This window comes from Passer domesticus, chromosome 29, assembly GCF_036417665.1.
Source record: "Passer domesticus isolate bPasDom1 chromosome 29, bPasDom1.hap1, whole genome shotgun sequence".
In the NCBI taxonomy this organism is placed as follows: Eukaryota; Metazoa; Chordata; class Aves; order Passeriformes; family Passeridae; genus Passer; species Passer domesticus.
This window is the reverse complement of record NC_087502.1, coordinates 2,822,813-2,850,356: the sequence shown is the minus strand read 5'-3', so window position 1 is coordinate 2,850,356 and position 27,544 is coordinate 2,822,813. Positions and strand designations below refer to the sequence as shown.

Below are 27,544 nucleotides of genomic sequence, written 5' to 3'. Positions count from 1 at the left end.
ATGTTCTCCCCTCTCTTGTCCCCCATTGGTCCCAGTTTACTGCAATGTTCCGCCCCTGTTACCTCATTGGTTCCCCAGTTGCCTGCCCCTCCTCTGCACCACCTGTGCTCAGTTCCCATTGGCCCTTGACCCTGAGGTCCGCCCCTTTCCCCCTGATCAAACCCTGTGTCCTCAACCCCATTTTGTCTCTGTCCCTGGACCCTCTACATTGCAATAAACTGTGTTTGGAGCTCTGCACAAAGAGCCGTCTCTGGCCTTGTCCATCAGCAGGTTAAGCAAGCATGCTCCGGGCTCTGGGAGTGCAGGTTGCTCACAGGGGCTCGTTGTGGATGTGCCGCAACACTGGAGATGGACTTGGGCAGGAGGAACCCCTTAACCCAGTGTGCTCATACACTGTATTTTCCCCCAAACCAGGATTTCTGATTCCCAAACCTTGGGTGGATGGAGGCTGCCAGGAAGAGGAAGATGCCCCAGGACACCCAGGCAGGTGAGGAGGAAGTCAGTGCCTCTTTCCCCCTGTCTCTTGCTCCAGCCCAGCATGGCCCCTGGCTGAAGGACAACCCCTCTGCCAACGCCATCTTGGGATGCACTGGGGGGATCTTCTTCCATTTCCCTGTGGCATGGAGGCAAATCTCATCCTCTCCTTGTCCTGCCTTCCCCAGAGACCAGGGAGGACAAATCTCTGCGGCAGAACCTTGTGGAAGAGGCCATTTTGAGCGACGCCACGGGGCAGGAATCCAACGGGGAGGAAAAGCCACTGAGATCCCCAGGAGGAGGGGCTGCAAACCCAACCTCGGGTGCTGTGAGGAGGAAAGACCCACCCTGAGGCAGGAAGGTAGACAGAGCTTCAGCCAGGGATCAGAGCTGGTGGCCCATGGGCAGCTTCATGGTGGGGAGAAGCCCTACAAGTGCTTGGAGTGTGGGAAGAGCTTCAGGCAGAGCTCACACCTGATCAGCCACCAGATGATCCACACTGGGGAATGGGCCTACGAGTGTGGGGAGTGTGGGAAGGGCCTCAGGTGCAGCTAGAACTCGTCAGGCATGAACGCATCCACACTGGGGAAAGGCCCTACGAGTGTCCCCATTGTCTGAAGAGGTTTCAGACCAGCTCCAGTCTCCTGCGCCACCAGCGGATTCACACAGAGGAGCGGCCCTTCTGCTGCCCTGACTGCGGCAAGGGCTTCAAGCACAACTCCAACCTCATCAGGCACCGGCGCATCCACACTGGGGAGAGGCCCAATGAGTGTCCCCAGTGTGGGAAGAGCTTCACCCAGAGCTCCAGCTTGACCAGACACCAACGGAGGCACTGGTAAGGGAAGCCGTGCAAATGTCCCAACTGCAGGAAGAGCTTTTTGCATTTCTCCAGCTTCATCCACCATTGGAGAACGCACATTGGGAAGAGCCCTGGAGATCTATGTTCACTGTGATCCATGCTCGGAAGACACTTGTCTGTATTCCTGCCCCTGCCAGTGGCATGATGTAGGATTGAAGAACGTGAAGGTCTGGCCATGGCCATGTCATTACATTCACTCCCACCTTGGGTCATTGCCAGGGGCAGGAAAGGGTGTCCTTTCCAGGCAGGAGGAAATACTAGGCCTGGAAGAGCCAGGGATTTGTGTTGTATTTTTCCATGTAAATAGTTTTTCTTATCCCTTCTGTTATCAACATTGTTTCTGTTCCTGTTTGTTTTTTATCTCATTGATGCTCCCAGTAACTTGTTCTTATGCCAGCCCAGGATCTTTACCTTTTGTGATTTCCATGGGAGGTGGGAGGGCAGCCAGCGGCAGCGCGGTTTTAGTGGGAGCAGGACATTGGGGAAACCCATTCCTAAAGCCCGGCCCCTGGAATCCAAGCATCCCAGCTGGTCCCAGCCCTGGTGGCCATGGCAACAGCCTTGGGAGCGGGTCCCTGGCTGAGGCTGTGGGAACCTCTTCCCTCTGGGCCCAGGGACAGGACTGGAGGGAACAGCTGCAGCTGAGTTGGGGAAGGCTGAGGTTGGATCTCAGGAAAAGGTTTTTCCCCAGAGGCTGCTGGGGCAGTGCCCAGGCTCCCCAGGGAAGGCTCCCAGCTCCAGTGCTCTCTGAGCTCCAGCAGTGTTTGGCCAGCGCTGCCAGACCCAGGCTGGCATTGTTGGGGTGTCCTGTGCAGGGCCAGCAGCTGGACTCCAGGATCCTGATGGGCCCCTCCCAGCTCAGCCAATTCTGTGGATCTGGGATCCCATGACCCTGGGGATGGGAGTGCCAATGGTTGCCATGGCAATGAGCTCTGGCTGCAGGCCTGAGCTGGTGTCCATGGCAACCACCTCTGTCATGGGGTCTGCATGGAGCTGTCGAGGGACTGACCATAGCAACAGGGGGCTGGGGATGGTTGCCATGGAAACTGACTATAGCAACAGGGGGCTGGGGATGGCTGCCATGGAAACTGACCATAGCAACAGGGGGCTGAGGATGGTTGCCATGGAAACTGACCATAGCAACAGGGGACTGGGGATGGTTGCCATGGAAACTGAACATAGCAACAGGGGGCTGGGGATGGTTGCCATGGAAACTGACCATAGCAACAGGGATCTGGTCATGGTTGCCATGGAAATTGACCATAGCAACAGGGTTCTGGTCATGGTTGCCATGGAAACTGACCATAGCAACAGGGGGCTGAGGATGGTTGCCATGGAAACTGACCATAGCAACAGGGGGCTGGGGATGGTCGCCATGGAAACTGACCATAGCAACAGGGTCCTGGTGATGGTAGCCATGGAGCCTGACCATAGCAACAGGGTTCTGGTGATGGTTGCCATGGAAACTGACCATAGCAACGGGGTCCTGGTGATGGTTGCCATGGAAACTGACCATAGCAACAGGGGGCTGGGGATGGTTGCCATGGAAACTGACCATAGCAACAGGGGGCTGGGGATGGTTGCCATGGAAACTGACCATAGCAACAGGGTTCTGGTCATGGTTGCCATGGAAACTGACCATAGCAACAGGGGGCTGGGGATGGTTGCCATGGAAACTGACCATAGCAACTGGGGGCTGGGGATGGCTGCCATGGAAACTGACCATAGCAACGGGGGGGGCTGGGGATGACTGCTAGTCAAACTGACCATAGCAACAAGGGGCTGGGGATGACTGCCACTCAAACTGACCATAGCAACGGAAGGGGCTGGGGATGGTTGCCATGGAAACTGACCAGAGCAACGGGGGTCTAGTGATGGTTGCCATGGAAACTGACCATAGCAACAGGGGGCTGGGGATGGTTGCCATGGAAACTGACGATAGCAACAGGGGGCTGAGGATGGTTGCCATGGAAACTGACCACAGCAACAGGGGGCTGGTGATGGTTGCCCTGGAAACTGAGCATAGCAACAGGGGGCTGGGGATGGTTGCCATGGAAACTGACCATAGCAAGAGGGGGCTGGTGATGGTTGCCCTGGAAACTGACCTTAGCAACAGGGGGCTGGGAATGGTTGCCCTGGAAACTGACCATAGCAACAGGGGGCTGGTGATGGTTGTCATGGAAACTGACCATAGCAACAGGGGGCTGGGGATGGTTGCCATGGAAACTGACCATAGCAACAGGGGGCTGGGGATGGTTGCCATGGAAACTGACCATAGCAACAGGGGCCTGGGAGTGGTTGCCATGGAAACTGACCATAGCAACAGGGGGCTGGGGATGGTTGCCACGGAAACTGACCATAGCAACAGGGGGCTGGGGATGGTTGCCATGGACACTGACCATAGCAACAGGGAGCTGGTGATGTCCGCCATGGAAACTGACCATAGCAACAGGGGGCTGGTGATGGTTGCCATGGAAACTGACCATAGCAACAGGGGGTGGTGATGGTTGCCATGGAAACTGACCACAGCAACAGGGGGCTAGTGATGGTTGCCATGGAAACTGACCACAACAACGGGGGCTGGTGATGTCTGCCATGGAAACTGACCATAGCAACGGGGGGCTGGGGATGGTTGCCTGCTAAGGATCAGATTTGTCACAGGCCCTCAGAGGGGTTCCATGGGGACGTTCCAAGAGTCTCCGGGCTGTTCAAGAGCTGGAATGTCACAGGCAGTGACTGGGGCTCCATGGACACCTCCCAGGGGTTTCTGGGGATTGTAAAGAGCCCTGTGGGCAGAGGCAGTCACAGCCATTCCATGGTGACATCCCAGGGCACCTTGGGCTGCAAAGGAACCGATCTGTCACGGGCACTCACGGGTGCTCCGTGGTGACATCGGGATAGAGCCGGGATGTCCCAGACACTCACAGGGGTTCCTGTCATGGGCACAGTGGGAGCTTCAGGCAAAGTTTATTGGAGAAGCTCCTGTTGGGTCTCGAGGTGCAGAAAGGATCCCCAATAGCCCCCACAAATCCCCAAATGTCACCACTGAGTCAGAGATGACACAGAGTCAGATCAGAAGGCTAAGGGCTAAAAGGCACCCATTTATTCAATCTTCTTCTTTTAGACCTTGGTTTGCTACAGGTGGACCTCAGTGCTCATTTAATCAACACATTCCACATGCTTGGCTAATTAAGACAACACCCATAGGTAGAACAACTTTATGGAAAAAACAACTTATTACAAACATTGTTGGGGCACCAGTTATTGATGTTTGTTTTACGTTGGAGCCTTCTGGGGGCTCTCTGGATGGGGAAAACACTCATTCGGTGCCAGGGAAAAGGAGACTCACGGGACTTTTTTGGTCTTCAGCTTCTTGTTTATAGTTATCTTACGTAAAGTTTTTCATGCTGTGCACACCAGGCTCAGTGGGATGGAAAATGTACAGTTTCAAGGTCTTTCAAAGTTGTCTCATCCAATTAACTCTTAAAATGTACATTATTTCTACTTATCTACCAAGAACTCATCCCTTGACTGTCCACCTAACCTCTGCACTGTGCTTTCCTTGACCAATCACCCGGTGCCACGAATACTGCAGAAAATGGAGTAGATGAAGAGGAAGAAGAAGACAGGGATTACACCAAAATTCCTTCTTGCTTCTTATCTGCACCATACTAAAAATCCCAAAACCTAAATTTCTCAACCAAGTGACATACTATACTACTCTCTATTACCTATTTCACACTGGCAAATTCTCATATATCTCAAAGTCTTGGAAGTCCTCTCCATGGGTGAAGGTTAAAGGCAGTGTTTCTCTGGGGGGCAGGACCCCTTATAGCAGACAGAGAAATATTCCCTGTGCCCTGGATTCTCACACATTTAACCTAAAAACCTTTAACCATTGAGATGCTGTTACCCAAAAAATATTCAAGATAAGTAGGATTAGAAGGAGAAGAATTAGAGAAAAACAGAAAGACAGACACGCACTTAGGAACAAATTGCTCGGGTTCCAGCATCACTGACAGAGAAACCCCAGCGCAAGGCAGGATCCAGAGCAGGGGCTGGCCTCGAGCTCTGGCTGTTAACCCCCTGGGCCTTCATGGGCTCGCCCCTGGGGTGGGACTGCCAGTGGCTTGTCCAGTCAGTCAGGGAAGGTACCATATTTTAGTGTGTGATTGATTGGCAGCTGGGACAATCAGAGCTGGTTAGCACAGCCCATGCTGTGTGATTGACAGCTCTGTCAGGGCTGGGGGCGGGGCTCTGTCCCACCACAAACCAAGGCCTGACCCGGGCCTGGCCCCACAAGGGCATTCCGAGCATCCCAAGGTGTCTCGGGACATCGATCTCATCCAGCCTCTGACAGCAACCATGGGGACACTATGGAACCTCGTGGAACCAAGGGGCCCTTGTGACACTCTGGTGCCTCATGGAATCAAGGAGACCATTGTGGAACTCAAGGGCTCCAAGGAACCAAGGGTCCATGGTGACCTTGTGGAGCCCAGAGTGTCACGGAGGAGCCCTTGAGACACAGCGAGGGTGCATGGAGCCGCGAGGCCATGGTGACACATCAGGGCTTTGTGGAACCATTGCAAGGCCTCATGGGAGGACGGGGTCATTGTGACACTGCAGAAGCAAGGGGAACATTGTGACGCTCCAGGGCCTCATGGAACCAAAGAGACCATTGTGACACTGTGGGGTCCCATGAAACCAAGGGAACAGGGAATAGGTCTGGCTGGCTGGGCCTCCTGGGGACCACCTGACAGGTCCAGCTGACCTTGGCATGTCGAGGGCTATTTCTCGGGACTCGCACTGGGGCTCCAGGCTTTCCTTCCTACTGGAGAGAACTGTCCTTGTCCTCCAGGGGCCCATTGCCAAAACTGGGATTCCTCCTTTGAATTTCTTTACATGCAAAGATTGTTCCCAGATGAAATCTGCCAGGACAGACAGATCTGGCTGCCTTGGCTAACCGGAGGGCATCTTTCATCTGCCTTTGAAACACTGGCACCATGTGCTTTTCTTTTTGATGGGAAAAAACCATCCATCTTGACCAGGCACCCATAGCCAAAATTGGGCATCTGCCTCCAGAATTCCCTATATCCAAGTATAGCTCCTAGACAAAAGCTGCCAGGACTGACAAGTTTGGCTGGCCTTGGCTTCCTTAGGGCTGGCACTCATCTACCTCTGAAACACTGGGGCTCTGTGCTTTCCTTCCCAATGAAAAGCATTCTTCTTCCTGTCCAGGCCTCCACAGCCAAAATTGAGATTCCTCCTCCAAAATGCCCTATGTCCAAGGATAGTCCCTAGACAAAAGGTGCCAAAAGAGACAGGTCTGGCTGGTTTGGCCTGAGGGTGGCCACCTCTCATCTTCTTCCAGAACACTTGGAATTCACACTTTCTTTCCTATAAGAAAAAAAACATCCATGTTGACCAGGTGCCCCTGTCCAAAACTGGGATTCCACCTCCAAAACTCTGTACATCAAGGATTGCTCCCAAGTGAAAGTTTCCAGGACAGACAGGTCTGGCTGCCCATGGCCTCTTGGGAGCTCCCTCTCACCTGCTTTCCAAACACTGGGGCTCTGTGCTTTCCTTCCAATGGAAAAGAACTGTTCTTCTTCTCAAAGTGTCTGTGGTCAAAATTGAGATTCCTCCTCCCAAATTGAATATATCCAAGCATTCTGCCATGACAAAAGCTTCAGGACAAACAGGTCTGGATGGCTTGGCCGCCCAGGAGCCACCTCTTTCCTCTTCTGCCTTTGAAACACTCAGGCTCGGAGCTTTCCCTTCTATGAAAAAGAACCGTCCCACTTATCTACACAGAAGTGGCCGAAATTGGGATTCCACCTCCAAAATTCCCTATGTCCAAGGGTTGCTTTCAGACAAAAGTTACCAGGACACAGAGAGGTCTGGCTGGTCTAAGCCTCTGATGACTGCCATTCATCTGCCCCTGAAACAACAATGTTCTATCATTTTCTTCCAATGGTAAAGAATCGTCCTTCTCCTCTGGGCATCCATGTCTGAAATTGGGATTGCACCTCTAAAATTCTGTATATCCAAGGGTTGCTCCCAGGCAAAATCTGCCAGTACCGCCAAGTCTGGTTGGCCTTGGCCTCTGGTGACTGCCCCTGCAACACTGGGGCTGGGTTCTTTCCTTCCCATGGACATCACTGGGACACTGTGGGCCCTCATGAAACCCAGGAGATCATTTTAGCACCACTGGAGCCCATGGAACCAAGGGGCCATGGTGACACAGCGGGGCTTCATGGAACCCAGAGACCATTGTGACTCTGTGGGGCCTGATGGAACCATGGAGACCGTTAGGACCCTTCAGGGCCTTGTGTCACCAAGGGGGCATTATGGCACCTCAGGGCCTCATGGAAGCAAGAGACCATTGGGACGCTGTGGGGCCCCATGGAACTGGGGGAACATGGAACAGGTCTGGCTGGCTTGGCTTCCCCGGGGCCACCTGACAGGTCTGGCTGATCTTGGGATGTCAAGGGCTGCCTCTCATCAGCTCCTGGAACAGTGAGGTTTTGTGCTTTCCTTACTATGGAAAAGAAGCGTCCCTCTTTTCAGAGGCCCATTGCCAAAAGTGGTACTCTCCCTAAAATATTTTCCCATATGCAAGGGTATCTCTCAGAAGAAAACCTGCCAGCCCTGGCTGGCCTTGGCCTCTGGTGGTCACTTTGCATCTGCTCTTGAAACACCGGGGCTCTGTTCCTTCCTTCCTATGAAAAATAACTGGCCTTCTTTCCAAGGGACCATGGCCAAAATTAGAATATGGCCTCCAAAATTCTGTAAATCCAAGGATTGCTCCAAGACAAAAGTCGCCAGGAAAAACTGGTCAGGCTAGCCCTGTCCTCTTGTGATTTTCTTAGACTAGGAGCTGAATGTTTTCATTTCAAAACACCTTGGAGAGGGTCCAGCAATCTCCCAAGAATGGATTTTGAGGCCTCCGGCACAAGACCACTCCATATAGACAAAGGAGCTCTGTGCTGTTGTGGGGGTTTTGCATCACAAAAGTGATCTTGTAAGAGAAGCTGTAGCAGTTTCCTCTGTGTCTCACAAAAAAAAATCAGTAATTATCTTTGAGAATTTACAGTCTGTTAAACCACTTAGTAACCTGTACATGCCTCTGTGCAGACACATGTTAAAGATGAGAAAGCCTGGGAAGATCTCTTTCCTTTCTGGCCATCAAAGAGGTAACAAGGCTGACCCAGCCCCCATCTCAGCCAGGCCGGGCCGGGCGGCTCCTGCCGTGGGGCCGGGCCCCTTCCCAGTGAGCCCCCCAGGCCCCATCGGCTGCCGGGCAGGGCAGGGGAGGCCGCAGGGCCGAGGCCGGGCCGGGCCATGGCTGCGGTTGCCAACACCTGGGCGCTACCGAGCCCTGCCCCACCGCCGGCCCGGGCTGAGCCAGGATCTGCTGGGCCCCAGGAGCAGCCCCGGGCCGGGCCGGCTCGGCCAAGATTCTGCCACCCTTGGGGTTCACCCGCAACCCCCGGGCAGGTGGAGGAGAAGCCATGGGCCCCGGCTGTGCTGCTGCTGTGTTCTGGCCTGGCTGCTGAGATCCTGGCCCTGCCCCAGCGCGGCCCATCCTGACACAGCCCCAGCGCAGCCGCTGCAGAAACCTCCATCATAAAACAGCTCCGGCTGCAAGGACCCAGCCCGGCCGGGGTCATGGAACCATCTGCAGGCCCCGGGAGAGATATTAACTCTTTCAGTGCTTCCATCCTCCCTCGAGTGAGAGAAAAGGGCAAAGTGCAGGCACACAGAGGAGCCACATGAAGACACCAAGCTCAGTGAAGGGAAAATTGAATCCTCAATGGGAACAATGAGGAAATTCCCTGATCTGAGGGCTGAAATCCTCTTGTAAAGCCATGGAGAAGGATGTAAGTGATACATCAGACTCTCTTTTTCCCTGTAGTGCATTGAAAAGTATAGGGAGATGACTTGTTCAGCAAAGGCCTACATGCTAAAGTAAGGAAATGTTGATGTAGCTGTGATCCCATGAGAACTTTGAACATTGCAAGACAGAAGAGTGATGAGACCCTGTGCCATCACAGAGAAAAGAAAAAGATCTCTGTTCTTAGAAATGAAGATGATTTCAGAAATAGATGAAGAGAACCTTTGCTCTTAAACAGCTTATCTTTAAACTCATACCCCATAAGTTGTCATGGCCCATAAACACAACAGTGGGAAAAGCTGTGAAAAATGGGAGGGACTTGACGATTGGAGATTTTCTGGGCAGCTGCTATTTGTGGGAATTGAGAGCTACGAGAAAACTTTTCTTATGGAGAAGTCTCCATAGCATGAAAGAGAAAATCCTCTCCCTAAGCAAACTGAAGAAAACTATTCTAAAGGTGGTAAACTGACTGAAAATTTTTGGATTTGTCTCTTTACATTGTCAGGAAGAAGGAAACGGTTGCAGGGAGAGGAGAATTGTTCTGAAAGTTCTGTTCTGATCCTTACTGCTCTTTCCTTTAGTTACGATTAATAAACTCTGCCTTTCTCCTAATCATATTTCAGAGCAGGAAATGAGGAAGTATATTCTAGTGAGTGCACTGGTAATTAGCCAACACTGAACGCAACAGACTAATTGCTGCATTGGCCAAGAAATCTCAAAATGGTGAACCAAAACCAATACAGAAACCTTCCTGATTGTCATGGTTTGGCCCTGGCACAGTGCCAGGGCCCCCATGAAAGGTGTATTTCCAAAATGGTTACTGTGAGATGTGACCCGGAAACAGAACAAAGCAGGCTCCCACTTGGGGATGGAAGGAAAAACACAACACTTTATTCATTACAACATCTAGAAAGGAACACATACAAAGCTAAGAATGAAAACCCTCCAAATACATTCCTCCTCCCCCCTCCCTTTTCTCCACAGATTCACCACCCCTCAAATAATCAACTCTCAAATCCATCAGGGAGAGAGAGGAGTCCCCCCTTGCACCATAGGCTTCCCCCAGAAGCACAATTAAAACCTCCTGTGCTTCCATGTCACCCATGGCCCCACTCAGAGAACATCGGCCCTCGTGACTTCTCCCCCCGCCACGTCCAGCACTCTCACCACTGGACATGGGCCAGGACTGCTTTTAGGGTTCCCTGTTTAAAGATGCTCCATCCAGTTCCAGAAGCAGCAGTCTCTCAACTTTGGGACATCAGTCCCCCCCTAAATTTACCCCCTGGGGCCTCGTGGCCTCGTGAACAGAGATCTCAAACCCTCTCTGAAGGGTTTGAGGGCATCTCACACCCTTCTCACCCATCTCTGTTCTCACCACTGCTTCACCTCTCAACTTTGGGACACCAGTCCCCCCCAGATTTCACCGCCTGGGGCCGAGGGGCCTCGTGAACAGAGATCTTCCTCTCCATGGAGACAGAGGGCATTCCACACCCTCTTCAGCTGTCTTTGTTCACGCCGATGCTTCACTCTTGACTCCAAGGTATTGCCTCCCCCTAAATACAGTCTCTGGGTCACAGGAAAAAAACACGGGTCTGTCCATGGCTATACAAGAAAGAGTCCAGCCCGAGGCCACTCCATCATCTCTTCCCACCTAGGATTCTTCTCACCTCTTCCAAATTTTCCTCACACTTGCCCATTTCGTTGTGCTTCATCTCTCTCCTCATTCCGATGCAGGAGGATCAGTATTTGTAAGGTTTCCATATTCTACAAAGGGGTTAAAATCTTCGCCTCTGTTTGCCCAGGACTCCCACAGCTGCCGTGCACCTTCTCTCGCGGCATCCCCCGCTTCTGGCCGGCTGTGCTGCCAGAACAGTCTCTATCACTCTCTCCCGGGGGGGCTGCCCAGACATCCCAGGTCTCCTCCACCCCTGCACCTTACAGAGCTCCGGCCTCCCTCCCCACAGGCCGCATGGCCTCCACTGCCCCACCCAGACGCAGCTGGGCAGGGGAGAGGAGGTCAGACTCACTCACCGGCTGGATCAAAAGAGGAAGTTTCTCTCAGAATGCTCTGCTTTTAACCCCTGTGTGTTCTCAGAGGTGCATCCAGATCCCCATTGGCCACACCAGATGGCAGTTTCAAATCTGCCCACTGATTGGTTTGACCTAGACTTTTCCAGAAACTCACTTGCGGGCCAAACCACGACAGTTTTCCTGCAGTAAAGAAGGCAGCTTGATTGCTTTTGTCCTGAGTATCTCCTGAGTTTATGACTTCACATGGACTGGAATGGTCCTGGCACCCCAAAAGCGGCCACAATGAGCAGGATCAAACCTCCAGGTCACCATTCAATGTTCTCCATCCCTGCCTTCCAGAGCCCAGCAGCAATTCCTGCTTCTGTCCCCGCTCTGGGTCAGCCTGCTGGGATCGCTCTGGTGTGCAGAGCCAGTCCCTGCAGGACAAAGCGCTCGGAGCCGCTCTGTGTCCTGCAGCGTCGGCATCTCCTGTGCCGCTCCACGGCCGTGGGGCCTGTGCCACCAATGTGCCACCAATGTGCCTCCAATGTGCCTGCAATGTGCCACCAATGAGCCTGCAATGCGACACCAATGTTCCACCATTGTGCCACCAGTGTGCCACCAATGAGCCTGCAATGTGCCAGCAGTGTGCCTCCAGTGTGCCAGCAGTGTGCCTCCTATGTACCACCACTGTCTATGGCTGTGGTTCCTGAGCTACCAGTGTTCATTACTGTAAATCAAAGATGTCTCCGATGTTGGTGAGGGAATGAAGAGGTGGACTCCATTAATATTAGAAAGCTAATTAATTACGTTATTATACCATAATATATGCGTTACATCTAAACTGATTCTGCCAAGCACTCATCTCTGCACACAACTGCACAGAACTGCACTCATCTCGTGACTCTCCCCTGACTGGCAGCCGACAGTCTGACACACACACTCTCTTGGCCCTAATAGGTGCAGGAAACAAAACATCCTCACTTTGGGTAAACAATCTCCATATTCCATTCTACTTTAGCATAACACACGCACAGCAAATGAGATAAGAATTGTGTTTTCCCTTTCTCTGAGCTTCAGAGAATATTAATTTCAGAAATCCTTGGGAAGAACTGTGCCTTGTTTTTCTCTATGAAATGAAATGTGGCAACAGTTCACGGCTATGGCTCCTGTTCCACCACTGTTCCACCTTTTCCATGGTTACTCCACTGCTGCTCAAAAGCTGCTCCAGTGCTGCTCTGGGGATCTTCCTGTGAACTCTGAGCACAGTTCCTCTGCTCATCCACCACAGTTCCACCACTGCTCCATCACTGCTCCAGCGCTTCTCCACCACTGCTCATCTCCCACTGTTCCAGAGCTCTGTCTCTGCTCCTCCCCTGCTCCCCTGTTGTTCCACGGCTGCTGCTTCTGTTTCAGTGCTGCTGCCACAGCTGCAGTGTCACAGAGAGGGGAACGTTCAGGCATCACCCACTGTGGTGTCACAGAGACCAGGACAAGGGAACTGCCACAGCTGTGGTGTCACAGAGAGAGGAAGGCTGGGGCAGCTGCTGCTGTGGTGTCATAGAAGGGAACACTGGGGCTGCTACCACTGTGGTGTCACAAACGGGAACATTTGGGGCTGCCTCACCTGCGGTGTCATAGAGAGGGGAATGTTGGGACTGCCACTGCAATGCTGTCATAGAGAGGAGAACGCTGGGGGTTCCAGTGCTGTGGTGTCACACTGAGGGGAATGCAGGGGTTGCAACCGCTTTGGTGTCATAGACAACGGGACATTGGTATTGCCACTGCTGTCATGTCATTGACAGGGGAACACTGGGGCTGCAGATATTGAGGTGTCACAGAGAGGGAAATGTTGGAATTGCCACAGATGTGGTCTCACAGAGAGGGGACACTGCCAAACCTTCCCTGATGCTGTGCCCATTCCAGTGCTGCTCCTCTGTGACACTGCAGGGCGTCCTGGGGACATTGAGACACTGCAGGGCCTCCTGGGGACACTGTGAAACTGCAGGGATTCATGGAGACATGGTGACACTGCGGTGTTTCCTGCGGACACTGCGACACCTCAGGGACTCATGGAGATACGGTGACACTGCAGGGCCTCCTGGCAACATGGTGACACTGCAAAGACTGATGGGGACATGGTGACAATGCAGATACACAAGGTATCACAGGGGCCCTGTGACACTCCAGGCCCTTGTAGAATCCAGAGGCCCCTTTGGGGCCATGGGTCCTCATGGAATCAAGAGGAGACTGCCAACCTGTGGGGCTTCATGAAACCATCCACTGTGATCCCTCAGGGCCTCACGGTTCCCAGAATCATTGTGACACTGCAGGACTGAATGGAACCAAGGGGACACTATGTCACTGCAGGACTGAATGGAACCAAGGGGACATTGTGACACTGTGGAGTTCATGGAACTGAAGGGATGCTGTGACACTCTGGTGCCTAAAGATGCTCAGGGCCATTGTGACCCTGTGGCTTGTGGAAACAAGGGGACACTGTGACACTCTGGGGTCTCAGGGAATCCAGGGGCCCTCGTGACACAGCCAGGCCAGTTGGAATCATCAAGGATCCATTGGGATACCACAGAGCCTTGTGGTGTCCAGGGGTCCTTGTGACACTGTGGAACATCATGAGACCAAAGGGGCCCTGGGATTCTGTGGGGCCTCATGGAGCCAAAGGGGCCCTGGTGACACGGTGGCTGCTTGGAGATGTCTGTGGCTAGCCCTGTCTCCTGGGCCGTGCCAAGAGTGGCCACTCCCTATCTGCCCTTTGGGCCCGTTTGGCTGTTGGTACAAGCAGGGCTGCTTGTCTCCCAGAAGCAGCAGGCTGCTCTGTGCAGCTACTGATGTCCCGAGCCGAGAAATCCAGAGCGAAAGAAAGAGAGGGATCGCTTGTGTAGGTTCCCAAGAGGCTTTAATATCTGACAGGGTCCAGGGACAACTGACAGCAAATCCAGGGTTACAACAGGGGGAGTGAATATGGGGAGGATACAAACCAGGACCAATGCAGGAAACCTGGGGAGGAGCACAGGGGGGCGTCCACATTATGACAACCAATGGGGAACAGCAGGGCAGGAGAGTAGACTGAGCATACCAATAGGTATTTGAGGGATACAAGATGGACACAGAAGATTCTAGAGCTAAAGGTGGGGTTTCTGTAATGGACAAGGGAGGAGGGCAGGGTTTCCCTGAGTGGCAGGGAAGGGTCTGGAATAAGAGGTAGGTCTTGAAGTAGATGGACAGGGGGATGGGAAGGTACATCTCCGGCGCAAACCAGTATGCATGGTGAACAATCAAAACACACTACTTTCACTTATAACACAACTGTTTCATAATAAAGGAACTTACTACTACAGCCTGGGATTCTGTGGGGCCTCCTGGAACCAAGGGGACTCAGAGACACTGCAGGGCCTCCTGGTTCTCAGTCTCTTCTGACACTTGTGTCCATCTACAGAGACACAAAAGTGGGCAGCCTGAGCCTGTTGATCCAGAATATTCCCATCTCCATGGGAGGACGTTCCTGCCATCTGTGCTGCTGTGTGTTCCCTCTGCTCCCCGGGGGGAATTGAATCCTACAAGAGACACCGACCACTCCTGTAGCTGACACCACAGGGCCTCCTGTGGGGTGGGAGCAGAGACATTTTTTCCTCCATCATGTTGCTCAGAGCCCATCCAACCAGGAATATTTCCAAGGATGGGGCATGCACCAGGAAACCTGTGCCAGTGTTTCACCAACCACAGCATCAAAGATTTCTTCCTTATCTCCAGTCGGAACTTATCCTCTTCTGCTTTAAAGCCATTTCCTCTTCTCCAGCTGAGACAGATCCTACTAAAACATTTCTCCCCACGTTTCCTGTGAGGTTCCTTCAAGTCCTGCAAGGTCACTGTGGGGTCTTCCCATGGCCTTTTCTGATCTAGGCTGAACTGCCCCAACTCCCACAGCCTGTCTCTGTCACAGAGGTGCTCCAAGCATTTGGAGCATCTCAGCCTCCTCTGGAAGTGTTTACAAAGTCTGAGTCTTTCCTGTGCTGAGAACCCCACTGTAAAAGGTTGATGCAAAGCACCAGTCATGTCTCTTCACAGAGAAAAGCAAGGCACAACTTCCCAAGAATATTTCTGAGATTCACATTCTCTGAACCCCAGAAAAAGGAAACACAATTCTTATCTCATTTGCTGTGCCTGTGTTTGTGCAGAAGTTGAATGCAATATGCAGATTGTTTTCCCCAAGTGATGGTGTTTTGTTTCCCTGGCCTATCAGGGCCAAGTATGTGTGTGTGTGTGTCGGGACTGTCGGCAGTTGAGAGCAGAGTTGAGTGCTTGGCAGATTCAGTTTAGTTGTAATGTAATATGGTATAATATAGTATAATATACTATAATGTAGTAATTAATTACCCTTCTGATATCCATGGAGTCCTCTTCATCACTTCTCCTGCCGTGGGGATCACAGTGCATAAAATAGAGGGGAAATAACCTCATTTCTGAAATGCTGCTGAGAGATGGAGGGACACTTTCTGCACAGCTCATCCACAGCCCCGAGGGGGGCAGGGACATTCCCATGGGGTCCCTGGAGCTGCAGGGCCAATCTGCCCACACTGGGAGCCTCTGGCCATGTCCAGCTCCCTCTGCTCGGGCTGTTAGCACGTGGTCAGTGGCTGTCCACTGCCACCCCCTGACTGGTGCTGATCTCCAAGGAGGTCTGGATCTCTCCTTGGCCATTATTCTGCAATTGGAACCCTGTGGACACTTCCTCAATCCCATTCCAAGACCATGTCAGCACAGCAGTGATGTCACAGCACTTGTGCCTCTGGCCAAGGATCCTCCATGGGGACACTCTGGTCTCTGAGTCCTGGGGCACTCCACAAGAAAATCTTCCTGGACCCTGCAGCTCCTTAGGCAAGTTCCAGAGCAAACAGTTAAGGCAGTGGCCTGAAATGTTTTCATAGCTGGGCCACAACACATCAGGGATGGATCCACATTGTCCCTGGGGAAAGAGAGGTGCACAACCCTTCACTAATGGCCTGGAATGTCAAACAGGAGTCACTGCCAAGGACAGCTCTCGGGAATCACTTCACCATGGATTTTCCTTCCTGGAAGCCCAAGATATATGAATGTCTTCCTGGTGCTTAAGGGCCTGGGTAAACAGGGCTTGTCAGAGATGCTGATAAGGGACCAACACCCCTGCTCCTCACAGGGCACCTCTGTTACCCCAAGTAGCTGCGAGTGGCTGCCTGGGGACAGGTGCCCCCTTCCCCATGTCCCCTGGGATGGGCACATCCTGCTCAGGGCCAGCACTGGCCTCAGTTCAGGGCCAGGCCATTGCAGAGACCCTGTGTGGGGCCAAGGGCCCTGGGGAGCTGCAGCCCATGGCAGCCAGGGCCAGGGCTGGAGTTTGAGCCTCGCTGGGGATGGGGTCCCTGGCACCCTGCATGTGGCAGCTGTGCAGAGCGGGACACGGGTGCTCTGGGTGGGCACGGTGGCCGTGGGTGGGACAGGCTGAGGGGCAGGGCAGGGGACATTGGCCTCTGCACTCTGCTCTGGGGCTGGAGATGGGACTGGTTTGGGGCCAGCAGGGAAAGGGAAATGGAGTGGTCTGGCTGAGGGAACAAGCACACCTGAGGCATTGCCCAAGGCTCAGCCTTGTCTGCAAGGTGATCAACAGGTGATCAACACTGCCCAGTGCTCCCAGTGTCTCCAGGGGCTGCAGATCCCAGTCACCTGCCTGCCCTTGACTCAAAGTCCTGCCACATTCCTGCTTTCCCTGAGTCTGGGGTCCTGATGCCCCTGGAAGAGGGGTCAGTGCCCACCACTGTTTCCTCAAAGTGCCAGAGCAGGAACAGGGACAATTCTGCTGGGGCCCAACAGATTTTGGGATGGGCTCAGCTCTGGGTGTCCCACAGGGAAAGCTCTGGGAGGGAAGGGGCAGCAGGAGGTGGGGGTACATGGTTCTTGGGGCTGTTGGAGGATGGATTGTGTTGGAGTGGGGGTTGTCCCCACCAGGGATCCATCTGCTCTCAGTTCCCCCATGCACAGACCCCCCTGCACCAGGCAGTCCCAGAAAGCCCAAGATATCTGAATGTCCTCCTGCTGCCTCAGGGCCTGGGTAAACAGGGCTTGTCAGAGATGCTGATAAGGGACCAACACCCCTCCTCCTCACAGGACACCTCTGTTACCACAATTAGCTCCAAGTGGCTGCCTGGTGACAGGTGCCCCCTTCCCCATGTCCCTGGGATGGGCACATCCTGCTCAGGGCCAGTGCTGGCCTGGGCCCAGAGCCAGGGCCATGCCCCAGGTGCTCTGGGAGGGCTCAGTGGCTGCAGGTGTGACAGGATGAGGGTCAGGGCAGGGCACATTCCCCTCTGGACAGTGCTCTGGGCATGGAGACTGGATGGGATTGGCATCTGCAGGGAATGGGATATCAGGTTGTGTTGATGTGGGAATTGTCACGCCTGAGCCATTCCCAACCCTCAGCCTTGTCTGCAGGTGATCAGCATTGCCCAGTGCTCCCAGTGTCTGCAGTGACTGGAGATGCCAATCACCCACCTGATCACATGTCCCTTGTTCCCCTTGTTCTCCCACATGTTGGGTTTGGGGCCAGGCTCAGCTCTGGGGTGTCCCACAGGGAAAGCTCTGGGAGGAGAGGGGCAGCAGGAGATGGGGGATCTGGCACTGGGGGTGTTGGAGGATGGATTGTGTTGGACTGAGGGTTGTCCCCACAGGGTCCCCAGATGCCTTTGGCTCCCTGCCTGCTCCCCTTGGCCCCCCAGGTGCCTGGGCCCTTTCAGGGGCAGCTGCCCCATGCAGGAAGCTGGATGGATGCCGGGCAAGGGGGCTGGATCCTTGCCACAGGTGGGGTGGACTCTGTGCCAGGGCTGGGCTTGTGGCCAGGGCTGGGGGCTGTGCCAAGCCTGGCTTTGGCCTGGGGGCTGGCAGGGAGGGTGCAGGGAGGAGTCCCAGCAGGGATAAAGGTGCTCCTCACCTGCTGCAGCCTCAGGCATTGCTGCCCAGAGCAAGAGGAAGATGAAGGTGGCTGTGCTCAGCGTGGCCCTGCTCTTCTCCATCCTGCTGTGCCCCCCGGCACAGGCCAAGGTGAGGCACCAGCCAAACGCTGTCCCCACATCCTGCCCTTTCTACCCTCCCAACCCACCCTTTTGTACCTCTCTCTGTGCTCCTGACCATTCCTGAGGCCTTTCCTTCCATGTTTCCCCTCAGTCCTTTGCATTTCTTCCTGTCCAATGCAGGAGGGTCCCCCTGTACAATTCCCTGACTCACTCCCCACTCCCACACCATCTCTCAGTCCTGTTGCTTTTGTCCCTACCCATCCTCATTCTTCTGTCCCCACCAAGCCCCTCTCTTGCACTCCCATGTCCCTACACCTCAATTCCTTTCTCCTCCCCTGTACCTCACACCCTGCTCCTTCCACGCCCCCAGCCCTGTCTCATGGGCCCTCAGTTGACCCCAGATCAGTATCTTTGGGTCTCCCCCCACCTCCAGCAGATTTCCCTGGAGGCCCTGAATTCCCATCCCTCTGCCTGGGCCCTGTTCCCTGCACCTGTGTCCCCCCCCAGCCCCACAAGGTCCAGTCCAGACCAAGCCTTTGTTCTCCTTTCCAGGCACTCCTGGAAGGAACCCAAGATGATCTCCGGGAGGTGAGTGGGCTACTGGCATTGGAGGGCATCCCCTCAGGGAATTGGGTGGCAGTTCAGTCCCCCCATCCCTCGCTGGCACTGGGGACATCCCAGTGACCAGCCAGGTCTCCTGGTCTCTCTGCAGTTGGATTTAGACAACGTTGTGGACCTGGAAACGCCTCTGGTGGGTACCACGAGTTCTGCCGGTGTCAGACCCTCCCCTTGCATGGCCACCACAGCCCAGCCCATCCCAGTCTGTCCCAGCACAGCCCAGTGCACCCCTACTGACAGCCCAGACAGCAGCCTGCCCCACGGCTCCTCGCCAGGGAAGCCTTTGCCCAGGGCCCCTGCTGCATTCCTGTCTCTGTCACCCCAGGACCCCCTGGATGAGCCAGGACGCAGCCCCTGCCCCAGCTGTGCCTCTTGGCCAGGAGCCCAGTGCTTCTAGGCAGAGCACAGCAGCTCCTGCACCCCATTGCTCCTGCAGCCCCTTCCCCAAGGGCCCCCTGCTCTCCCCTGCCTCCCAGTCCAGCCCAGTGCCCCCAGTGTGTCTCTAACGCTGCCTTTGTCCCCAGCCCCCTCTGCCTGAAAAGCTGCGGGATGTTCTGCGGCAGAAGCGCCAGGCTGAAACTCACCAGGGATCGGTGAGCAGCACTTGGTGGTGCCTGAACCCCACATGATCCTGTGAGGTCCATGAGGGACCCTGGAGTGTTCTGGGTGGGCAGAGTTTGGGGCCAGTAGAGGGACAGAAAGGGGCTTTCACTGATCTGTTTCCCAGGCGTGCTGGACAGAGCAGCCCCCAAATCTTTCCTTGAACCTGGGGAGCTCTGGGGAACCCCACAGTCCCCGTGAGTGCAGGGAGGTTCTTGGGCTAGTTTTGAAGCATCCCAGGGCTTAGGCTGTCTGGGGATCCTGTGGATAAGAGGAGCCAAATCATGTCCTGGGTCTATCCAGGGCCTCAATTTGTTTCATCCTCCAGAAACGGGGGCAGGCACAAGGCTCCTCTCCTGTCCCAGGGAACACAGGGGATCATGTTTTTGGCTCTTTTTTTAGAGGTGTATCTGCTGGTGAAAACCATGTCTTTTCTCCCTCCTGTGGCATGAGGAGATGATCATCCCTGAGGAATTGCCTGATCCCCTGTGAGCCAAGGGTCTTTTTCCTCAAATGAGAAATAAACCCTTGCACCAAAGCTACACACTGTGCCTGTGTATCTGTGTCCTTGTTTGTGTTGTTCAAAGGAAATTTCCCTAAATCTCAAGGAGGTTCCCCCAGAGGTGTTCTCTTGTCCCTGTGTCCATCTGCACACCCCGTCACTCTGCCACTGTCACCTCCACACATCTCTGACCCCACTGGCACCTCCCAGGTTGGCGCTGAGCTCCTCCCTCCTGCTCCCCAGCCCCAGCAATGACCATGGCAGGGAGCACAGAGCAGGAGCAGCCAGGCCAGGGATGGAGAAGGAGCATCTGGCAGAGGGAGGAAGAATCCCCCATTCCAGGGGCTGTGTGGGGTGCACGGGGGGCAGCTGTGTCCCCTGCCAGCCTCAGGGCTGCAAAGCAGGGAGGAGATGTCTCAGCTGCCTCAGCTGAATTGCTTCCCTCAGCCCTTGGCCTGGGAAGTCTCTGGCTGCAGCACAACCTGCACAGGAGTCTTTGCACCTGGAAGAGAAAAGAAAGGAATTGTTTCTGCCCTCTCCCTCATCTCTCCCCTTCCGCTGATTTTCTCGTCATCTGTTAGCAAAACCAACCACAAAGCATCTACACTGAGGTGTTTCCGAGGGTCAGTTCCTAAATAGGGCCAAAGGAAGGTCTTCTGCCCGGGCAAAAGGGAGAAATGTGGGAGTCGGTCTGAGAGTTGAACACATGACAGTTTCTAAAACCCTGGAAATGCAGAGGCTACAACAGAGTTTGCAGTTTGAATGGTCCATTTTCCTCCCTCTTCCCAATGCTCATTTGTCCCATCCCAACTCTAGAGGAGCAGATTCTGGAAAGCAGACCTGCAGGGAGTCTTGGAGGCCTCATCCGAGAGAGAGAGGAAGGAAGAGTGAAATCAGGAAAAGAAATCCATTTGTTTTATGGATCATAATGACCACAAATAGCTTGGTACTCCGTGTGCAATATCCAGGTGATGAGGCACATTTGCTCCTTTTTAACGCCAAATCCCAGCACTTTGGGAATTGGTCTTTGACTAGAGCAAACCACAGGCCAATAATTGACCCAGTTTGGTTCCTAAATCAGAAATCATGAAACTTGTCCCAAGCTGTGCTTCCCTGCAGTAAAGAAGGCAGTTTGATTGCTTTCATTCTGAGTATCTCCTGAGTTCGTGACTTCAGATGGACTGGAACAGTCTTGGCACCCCAAAAGCGGCCACAATGAGCGGTATCAAACCCCCAGCTCACCATTAAATGTTCTCTATCCCTGCCTTCCAGAGCCCAGCAGCAATTCCTGCTTCTGTCCCCGCTCTGGGTCAGCCTGCTGGGATCGCTCTGGTGTGCAGAGCCAGCCCCTGCAGGACAAAGCGCTCGGAGCTGCTCTGAGTCCCGCAGCGTCGGCATCTCCTGTGCCGCTCCACGGCCGTGGGGCCTGTGCCACCTACGTGCCACCTATGTGTAACCAATGTGCCACCAATGTGCCACCAGCATGCCACCACTGTTCATGGCTGTGGTTCTGGTTCCACCACTGTTTCACCTTTTCCGTGCTTACTCCACTGCTGCTCCAAAGCTGCTCCAGTGCTGCTCTGGGGATGTTCCAGCACAGTTCCTCTGCTTGTCCAACACTGCTCCAGCACTGCTCCATCACAGCTCCAGCACTGCTCCAGCACTGCTTATCTCCCGCTGATCCAGAGCTCTGTCTCTGCTCCTCCCCTGCTCCCCTGTTGTTCCACGGCTGCTGCTTCTGTTCCAGTGCTGCTGCCACAGCTGCAGTGTCACAGAGAGGGGAACGTTTGGGCACAAACCACTGTGGTGTCACAGAGACCAGGACAAGGGGAATGCCACAGCTGTGGTGTCACAGAGACCAGGACAATGGGACTGCCACCCCTGTGGTGTCACAGAGAGAGCAAGGTTGGGGTTACAACCTCTTTGGTGTCATAGACAAGGGGTCATTGGTATTGCCACTGCTGTCATGTCACTGACAGGGGAACACTGGGGCTGCAGATGTTGAGGTGTCACAGAGAGGGGAATGTTGGAACTGCCACTGCAGTGCTGTCATAGAGAGTAGAACTTTGGATGGCCACCCCTGCAGTGTCACAGAGAGGGGAACTTTGGGGCTGCCACCACTGTGGTGACAGAGAGGGAGAGACACAGGGGCGGCCCCTGCTGCAGTTCCACAGAGAGGGGGACTTGGGGCTTCCACAGCTGCAGTGTCACGAGGAGGGGAAAGTTGAGGTTGTGACCACTGTGGTGTCACAGAGAGTGGAACACTGGGTCTGCCACAGATGTGGTGTCAGAGAGATTGGAACCTTGGGGCTGCCACCACAGTTTTCTCATAGAGAGGGGAATCTTTGGTTTGCCACTGTGCTGGTGTCAGACAGAGGGGAACGCTGGGGCTGCCACCTCTGGTGTCACAGCGAGGGGGACTAGGGGTGCCACAGTTATGTTGTCACAGAGAGTGGAACGCTGGGCCTGTAACTGCTGTGGTGTCAGAGAGAGGGGAAGGTCAGGATTGCCACCACTGTGGTGTCACAGAGAGGGGAACGCTGGCGCTGGTACTGGTCTGGTGTGACAGAGAAGGAAATGTTGGGGCAGCCATTGATGTGGGGTCATAAAGAGTGGAATTTTGGAGCTGCCACCCTTGTGGTGTCTCAGAGAAGGTGATGTTGGAATTGCCACTGCTGTGGTGTCACAGAGAGGGGAACGCTGCCAAACCTCCCCTGGTGCTGTGCCCACTCCAGTGCTGCTCCTCTGTGACACTGCAGGGCCTCCTGGGGACACTGTGACACTGCGGGGATTCATGAGGACTTTTTGACACTGCAGTGTTTCCTAGGAACATGGTGACACTGCAGGGACTGATGGGATCACAGGGACCCTGTGACACTCTGGGGTCTTGGAGAATCCAGAGGCCCCTTTGGGGCCATGGGCCCTTGTAAGTGATGGTCTGAACTTTCCCTCATTTGCCTCATGACCATCGCAAGGACAGAGACTGGGACCCCGAGGACCCTGACTGGAGTTCTGGCCTGGCTGAGGTGGATGCTGGCCAAGTGATTGTGCACAGCTGTGTTTACAGTGACTGCTTCTAGCAGGGGGCTGGCAAAGGAGCGACTCACCCCATATGCTTGCACCTGCTTCTTGGCAATAGCCCATGAATTTCCCCACCTCTTGGCCAAATGAACTTTCAGGAGTAACGTTGGTGGTCCCTCACGGAAAACCCTTCATCTGCTTTTCTACCACCATGACAGACAGAGATTGCAGCCTCCCCTCCCAAGGGCTGTGACTGAGACCCCTATGATTCTATAATGGGGAGGGGCTGACCAAACTGAAGCGAGATGTGCCAGGTGTGGTTGTTGGGTCAAGAAAACAATGACTCTCACTCACTACTGAGAACATGATCTGTTCCCCCTTGATGGTTTCAACAGACTTACTCTTCATTGTACCTGTTCCCCCTCAGCAATTTCAAGAGAATTACCTGTTCCCCCCCTTGGCAAAGGACTATAATAGACCCCTGAGTGTCACATTCACATTTTCTGAAAAATCTCTTTGCCCAGGATTTTTCTCCAGGGAAGCTGAGAAATCTCAGAGAAAAATGAAAGCAATGATTATCTGATTTGCTTCTCCTGTTTTGCTCATGTGGAATGTGGTTGGAGATTGTTTACCAACAGGGGATTGTTTCATTGGTTTTTGCTCTGATTGTTTTGACTTATTGGCCAATCAGGGCCAAGCTGTGGCAGACTCTGGAGGGAGTCACAAGTTTCATTATTATGCTTTTAGCCTTCTGTAATTATCCTTTCTGTATTCTGTAGTATAGTTTAGTATAGCATTCTTTTAATATAATATAGTATCATAAAATAATCAATTGCCTTCTGAGAACATGGAGTCGGATTCATCATTCCTTCCTTGTCTGGGGGAAACACAAATACAATACCTGAGTTAACCAGGACATTGAGATTCTCCCTGACATCACAAGGTGAATTTCCATCAACCTGGACCACGAAGATTTTGTCTCTATGTTTGGTAGCTATACCCTCTGTTTGTCTCTCTCTCTCTGTCTTAATCTTTTATCTCTTTTCTAACCCTTCTATGGCATTTGCTGTGGGCAGTCAATAAAAGGTGCATTTGTTTTGATCAATACTGAAATCCCCTCTGTGTTGATTTTGCACTCTGAGATCAGTTAATGAACCATCACGACCTCCGCTTGTACCAGAGGATTGTGACACAGGTGCCCACCAAACCAAGGAGAAAAGACAAAACCAGAGGTCAAAGTGCCGTGGGGTGCTGTGCGGTGTCATGGGGTGTCCCTCTCTGTGCTGGCACAGGGCAGAAGCTCAGTGCAAGGAACAGCCACGGGAACATCCTATGGGACATGGGGACATGCTGTGAGACACGTGAATATCCCACAGGATACGGCCCCAGGACCTCGGGGACTTTGGTCCCACCAGGGGCAGGGGGCAGGGGACATACAGAGAGGGACAGGGACACACGGAAAGGAACAGGGTCACACGGGGGAGATGGGGATGAGGACACTCAGAGGGGACAGGGACACATGGAAGGGAACGGGGTCACATGGGGGAGATTGGAACGGGGACACTAGGACGGGACAGGAACACACGACGACGGGGAAAGTGGACAGGGACAGGTGCAGAGAGATAGGGACACACAGGTGGGGGATGGTGATACACAGAGGGAAGGAGAGACAGGGACACATGGAGGGGGGAACACGATGCCACCAGGATACACATGTGGGGACGCAGGACCAGGACATGTCAGCACAAGATGCCATCAGGACGTGTCAGAGGACGCTGCCACCAGAACGCGCGTTACGACAAAAGGCGGATCCGGTGACACCCAGCGCGGCGCCATGTGACCCCGTGGTGACACCACCCATGCCCACCCCTTGCCCTGTCCCCAGCCTGTCCCCAGGAGCAGTTCCATGGCGGTGGCCACGGCGCTAGGTTCCCTGGGCGCGGTGGCCCTGGGCACCTTTGTGGTGGCCCTGCTGCTGCGGTGGCTCCAGGATGTGCTGGTGGCTGTCACCCGATTCCGGGCCACTTGTCGCCAGCTGAACAAGTTCCCCATCCCATCCTGCTGCAATTGGTTGCTGGGACACACCGGCATGGTGAGGGCACAGTGGGTGGCACCTGCGGGGACAGCGGGGACAGGGGTGGAGGCACCAGCAAAGGAACAATTGGGTGGTGGCACCTGTGAGGGGACAGAAGGAATGGGGTGGTGGCACTTGGGATGGTGAGGACAGAGTGGTGCCACCTGCCAGGGGGACAGTGGGGACAGACACACATGTCCCCAAGGCTGGCAGTATCCTGAGGACACACGTCCCCAAGCCTATCTGTGCCCCCAGTGACACACATGTCCTGTTCTCCCCAGGGCCAGAGCACGGAGGAAGCCCTACAGCAGGTGGACACCTTGGTGGCCCAGTACCCTCATGGCTGCCTCTGGTGGGGACTTCCCTGGCTGCCTGTCCTGTGCCTCTTCCACCCCAGCACCCTCCGGCCACTCCTCAGTGCCTCAGGTAGGACATGGGACATCAGACAGATCCCCAGGGCCACCCATGGCTGTCACCGTACCTGGCACAGAGACCTGGCAGTGCCCAGGCAGTGGCCACCAACCCAAGTCCACAGGTCCCAGAGGTGTCAGCATGGCCAGGCCAAATGCCACCCCACAGTGGCCACCAACCTGTCCTTGAGGTTCCCCAAGGCCACCCAACAGTGTCACCATGTCCAGCCTCTGGTTGTCCCACAACCCTCGTCCTTTGGTGGCCATGAGGGGATGGGGGATGATGGTGGCCATGGAGACATGGAAGTGCACAAGAAGGTGGCTGTGGCCATGGGGAGATGATGGTGACCATAGGGTGGTGGCCATGGGGGGATGGTGGTCTAGGGGATGGTGGTGCCATGGAAGGGTTGGCCATGGAGGCCAGGAGGATGCTGGTGGCCATGGTGGGCTGGGGCATAGACTGGTGGCCACAGGGGAACAGTGGTGGCCATGGGCAGCATTGACCATAGAGCTGATGGCCAGTGGGATGGTGGTGCCCGTAGGGTGGTGGCCATTGGGGAAGAGTGGTGGCCATGGATGGGATTTGGCCATAGACCGGTGGCCCCAGGTGGCCCCTGGCTCATCTCACCCCCGCAGGACGAGAACGGCCACACCCTGTCGGACGAGGACATCGCGGCTGAGGCTGTGACACCTTCATGTTTGAGGGTGAGCACGAGCTCCCAGGCGCCACTGGGGAGGAGCCACTCCAGTGTCCCCTCACTCACCCAATGTCCCCACAGGTCATGACACCACGGCCAGTGGCCTGGCATGGCTCTTCTACAACCTGGCTGGCCACCCTGAGCACCAGGAGCGATGCCGCCAGGAGGTCCAGGAGCTCCTGGCTGGCCGGGACACTGCAGACATTGAATGATGAGATGTCCCCAGGGCCACCCCTAGTCATGTGGCTTGGGGACACAATGCCACCCCCACTTTGTCCCCAGGGAGGACCTGTCCCAGCTGCCCTTCACCACCATGTGCATCAAGAACAGCCTGTGACACCCTCCTGTCATTGCTGTGTCCCAGTGCTGCACTGAGGACATCGCCCTGCGTGATGGCCGTGTCATCCCCAAGGGTATGGCATAGCCAGGGTGTCCCCAGTGTCACCAGCCACCCTCATCTGCTGTCCCTAAAGTGGCCATTCCCATCCCACCAGGGGTCATCTGCCTGATGAGCATCTACGGGAGCCACCACAACCCAGACCTCTGGCTTGAGCCTGAGGTAGGGCCACCCTATGAGGTGTCCTTGTCACCATGATGGTGACAGCTGTGTCCCCTCAGTGAGACTGTGGCGGTGTCACCCCAGGTATTCAACCCTCTGAGGTTCAGCCCAGAAACACCAAGGGACAGTGCCTGTTGTCCATCATCCCCTTCTCTGCTGGCCCCAGGTAAGTGGTGGAGTGGGGACAGGAGTGTCCCCAGGTGCCACCCCCGTCTCTGGCTGGGTTCACAGTGGGGTGACACTGACAGTGGGGATGTGGTGGCAGGAACTGCATCGGGCAGAGCTTTGCCATGGCTGAGATGAAGGTGGCAGTGGCACTGACACTGTCCCGGTTTGTGCTGCGGAGGGACACGGCGAGGCCACCCCCGCGCCGCAAGCCCGAGCTGATCCTGCGTGCTGAGGACGGGCTCTGGCTGCTGCTGGAGCCACTGGGAGTGGCTGAGGGACATGGGTCACCAGGACATGGGGACATCCTGCAAGGGAGGTGTCACAGCCAGGGAAAGAGCAGGGAATAAACGGGAGCATGAAGGGGACAGTATCGTGGTGGTGGTGGGGATGTGCTGTCCTTGGTCATGGGACACCTCATGGCATGGACATGTCAACCCATGGACTTGTCCCCTAAGCCACTTGTCACCACCCATGGCCACGTCCCCCATGTCCTCATCCATGCCCATATAGCCCCATGTTACCATCTATACCTCTGACACCCCCTCCATGCCCAATATCGCCATCCACAGCCATGTCCGCACCCATGTCCTTGT

General features: G+C 54.7%; 1 protein-coding gene across 1 annotated transcript; it reads left to right on the top strand.

Moving 5' to 3' along the window:
* Positions 1–441: 441 nt before the first annotated feature.
* On the top strand, positions 442–27,457 carry LOC135287284 (cytochrome P450 4F11-like). The gene is given in 17 exon segments (XM_064400636.1): positions 442–487; positions 663–802; positions 1,131–1,309; positions 18,008–18,089; positions 18,249–18,329; positions 18,854–18,889; positions 19,444–19,512; positions 24,928–25,134; positions 25,398–25,468; positions 26,069–26,210; positions 26,213–26,231; positions 26,306–26,434; positions 26,506–26,637; positions 26,719–26,783; positions 26,868–26,892; positions 26,895–26,949; positions 27,049–27,457. Coding segments are annotated over 17 exon segments (1,728 nt in total). The 3' UTR covers positions 27,299–27,457.
* Positions 27,458–27,544: the final 87 nt, after the last annotated feature.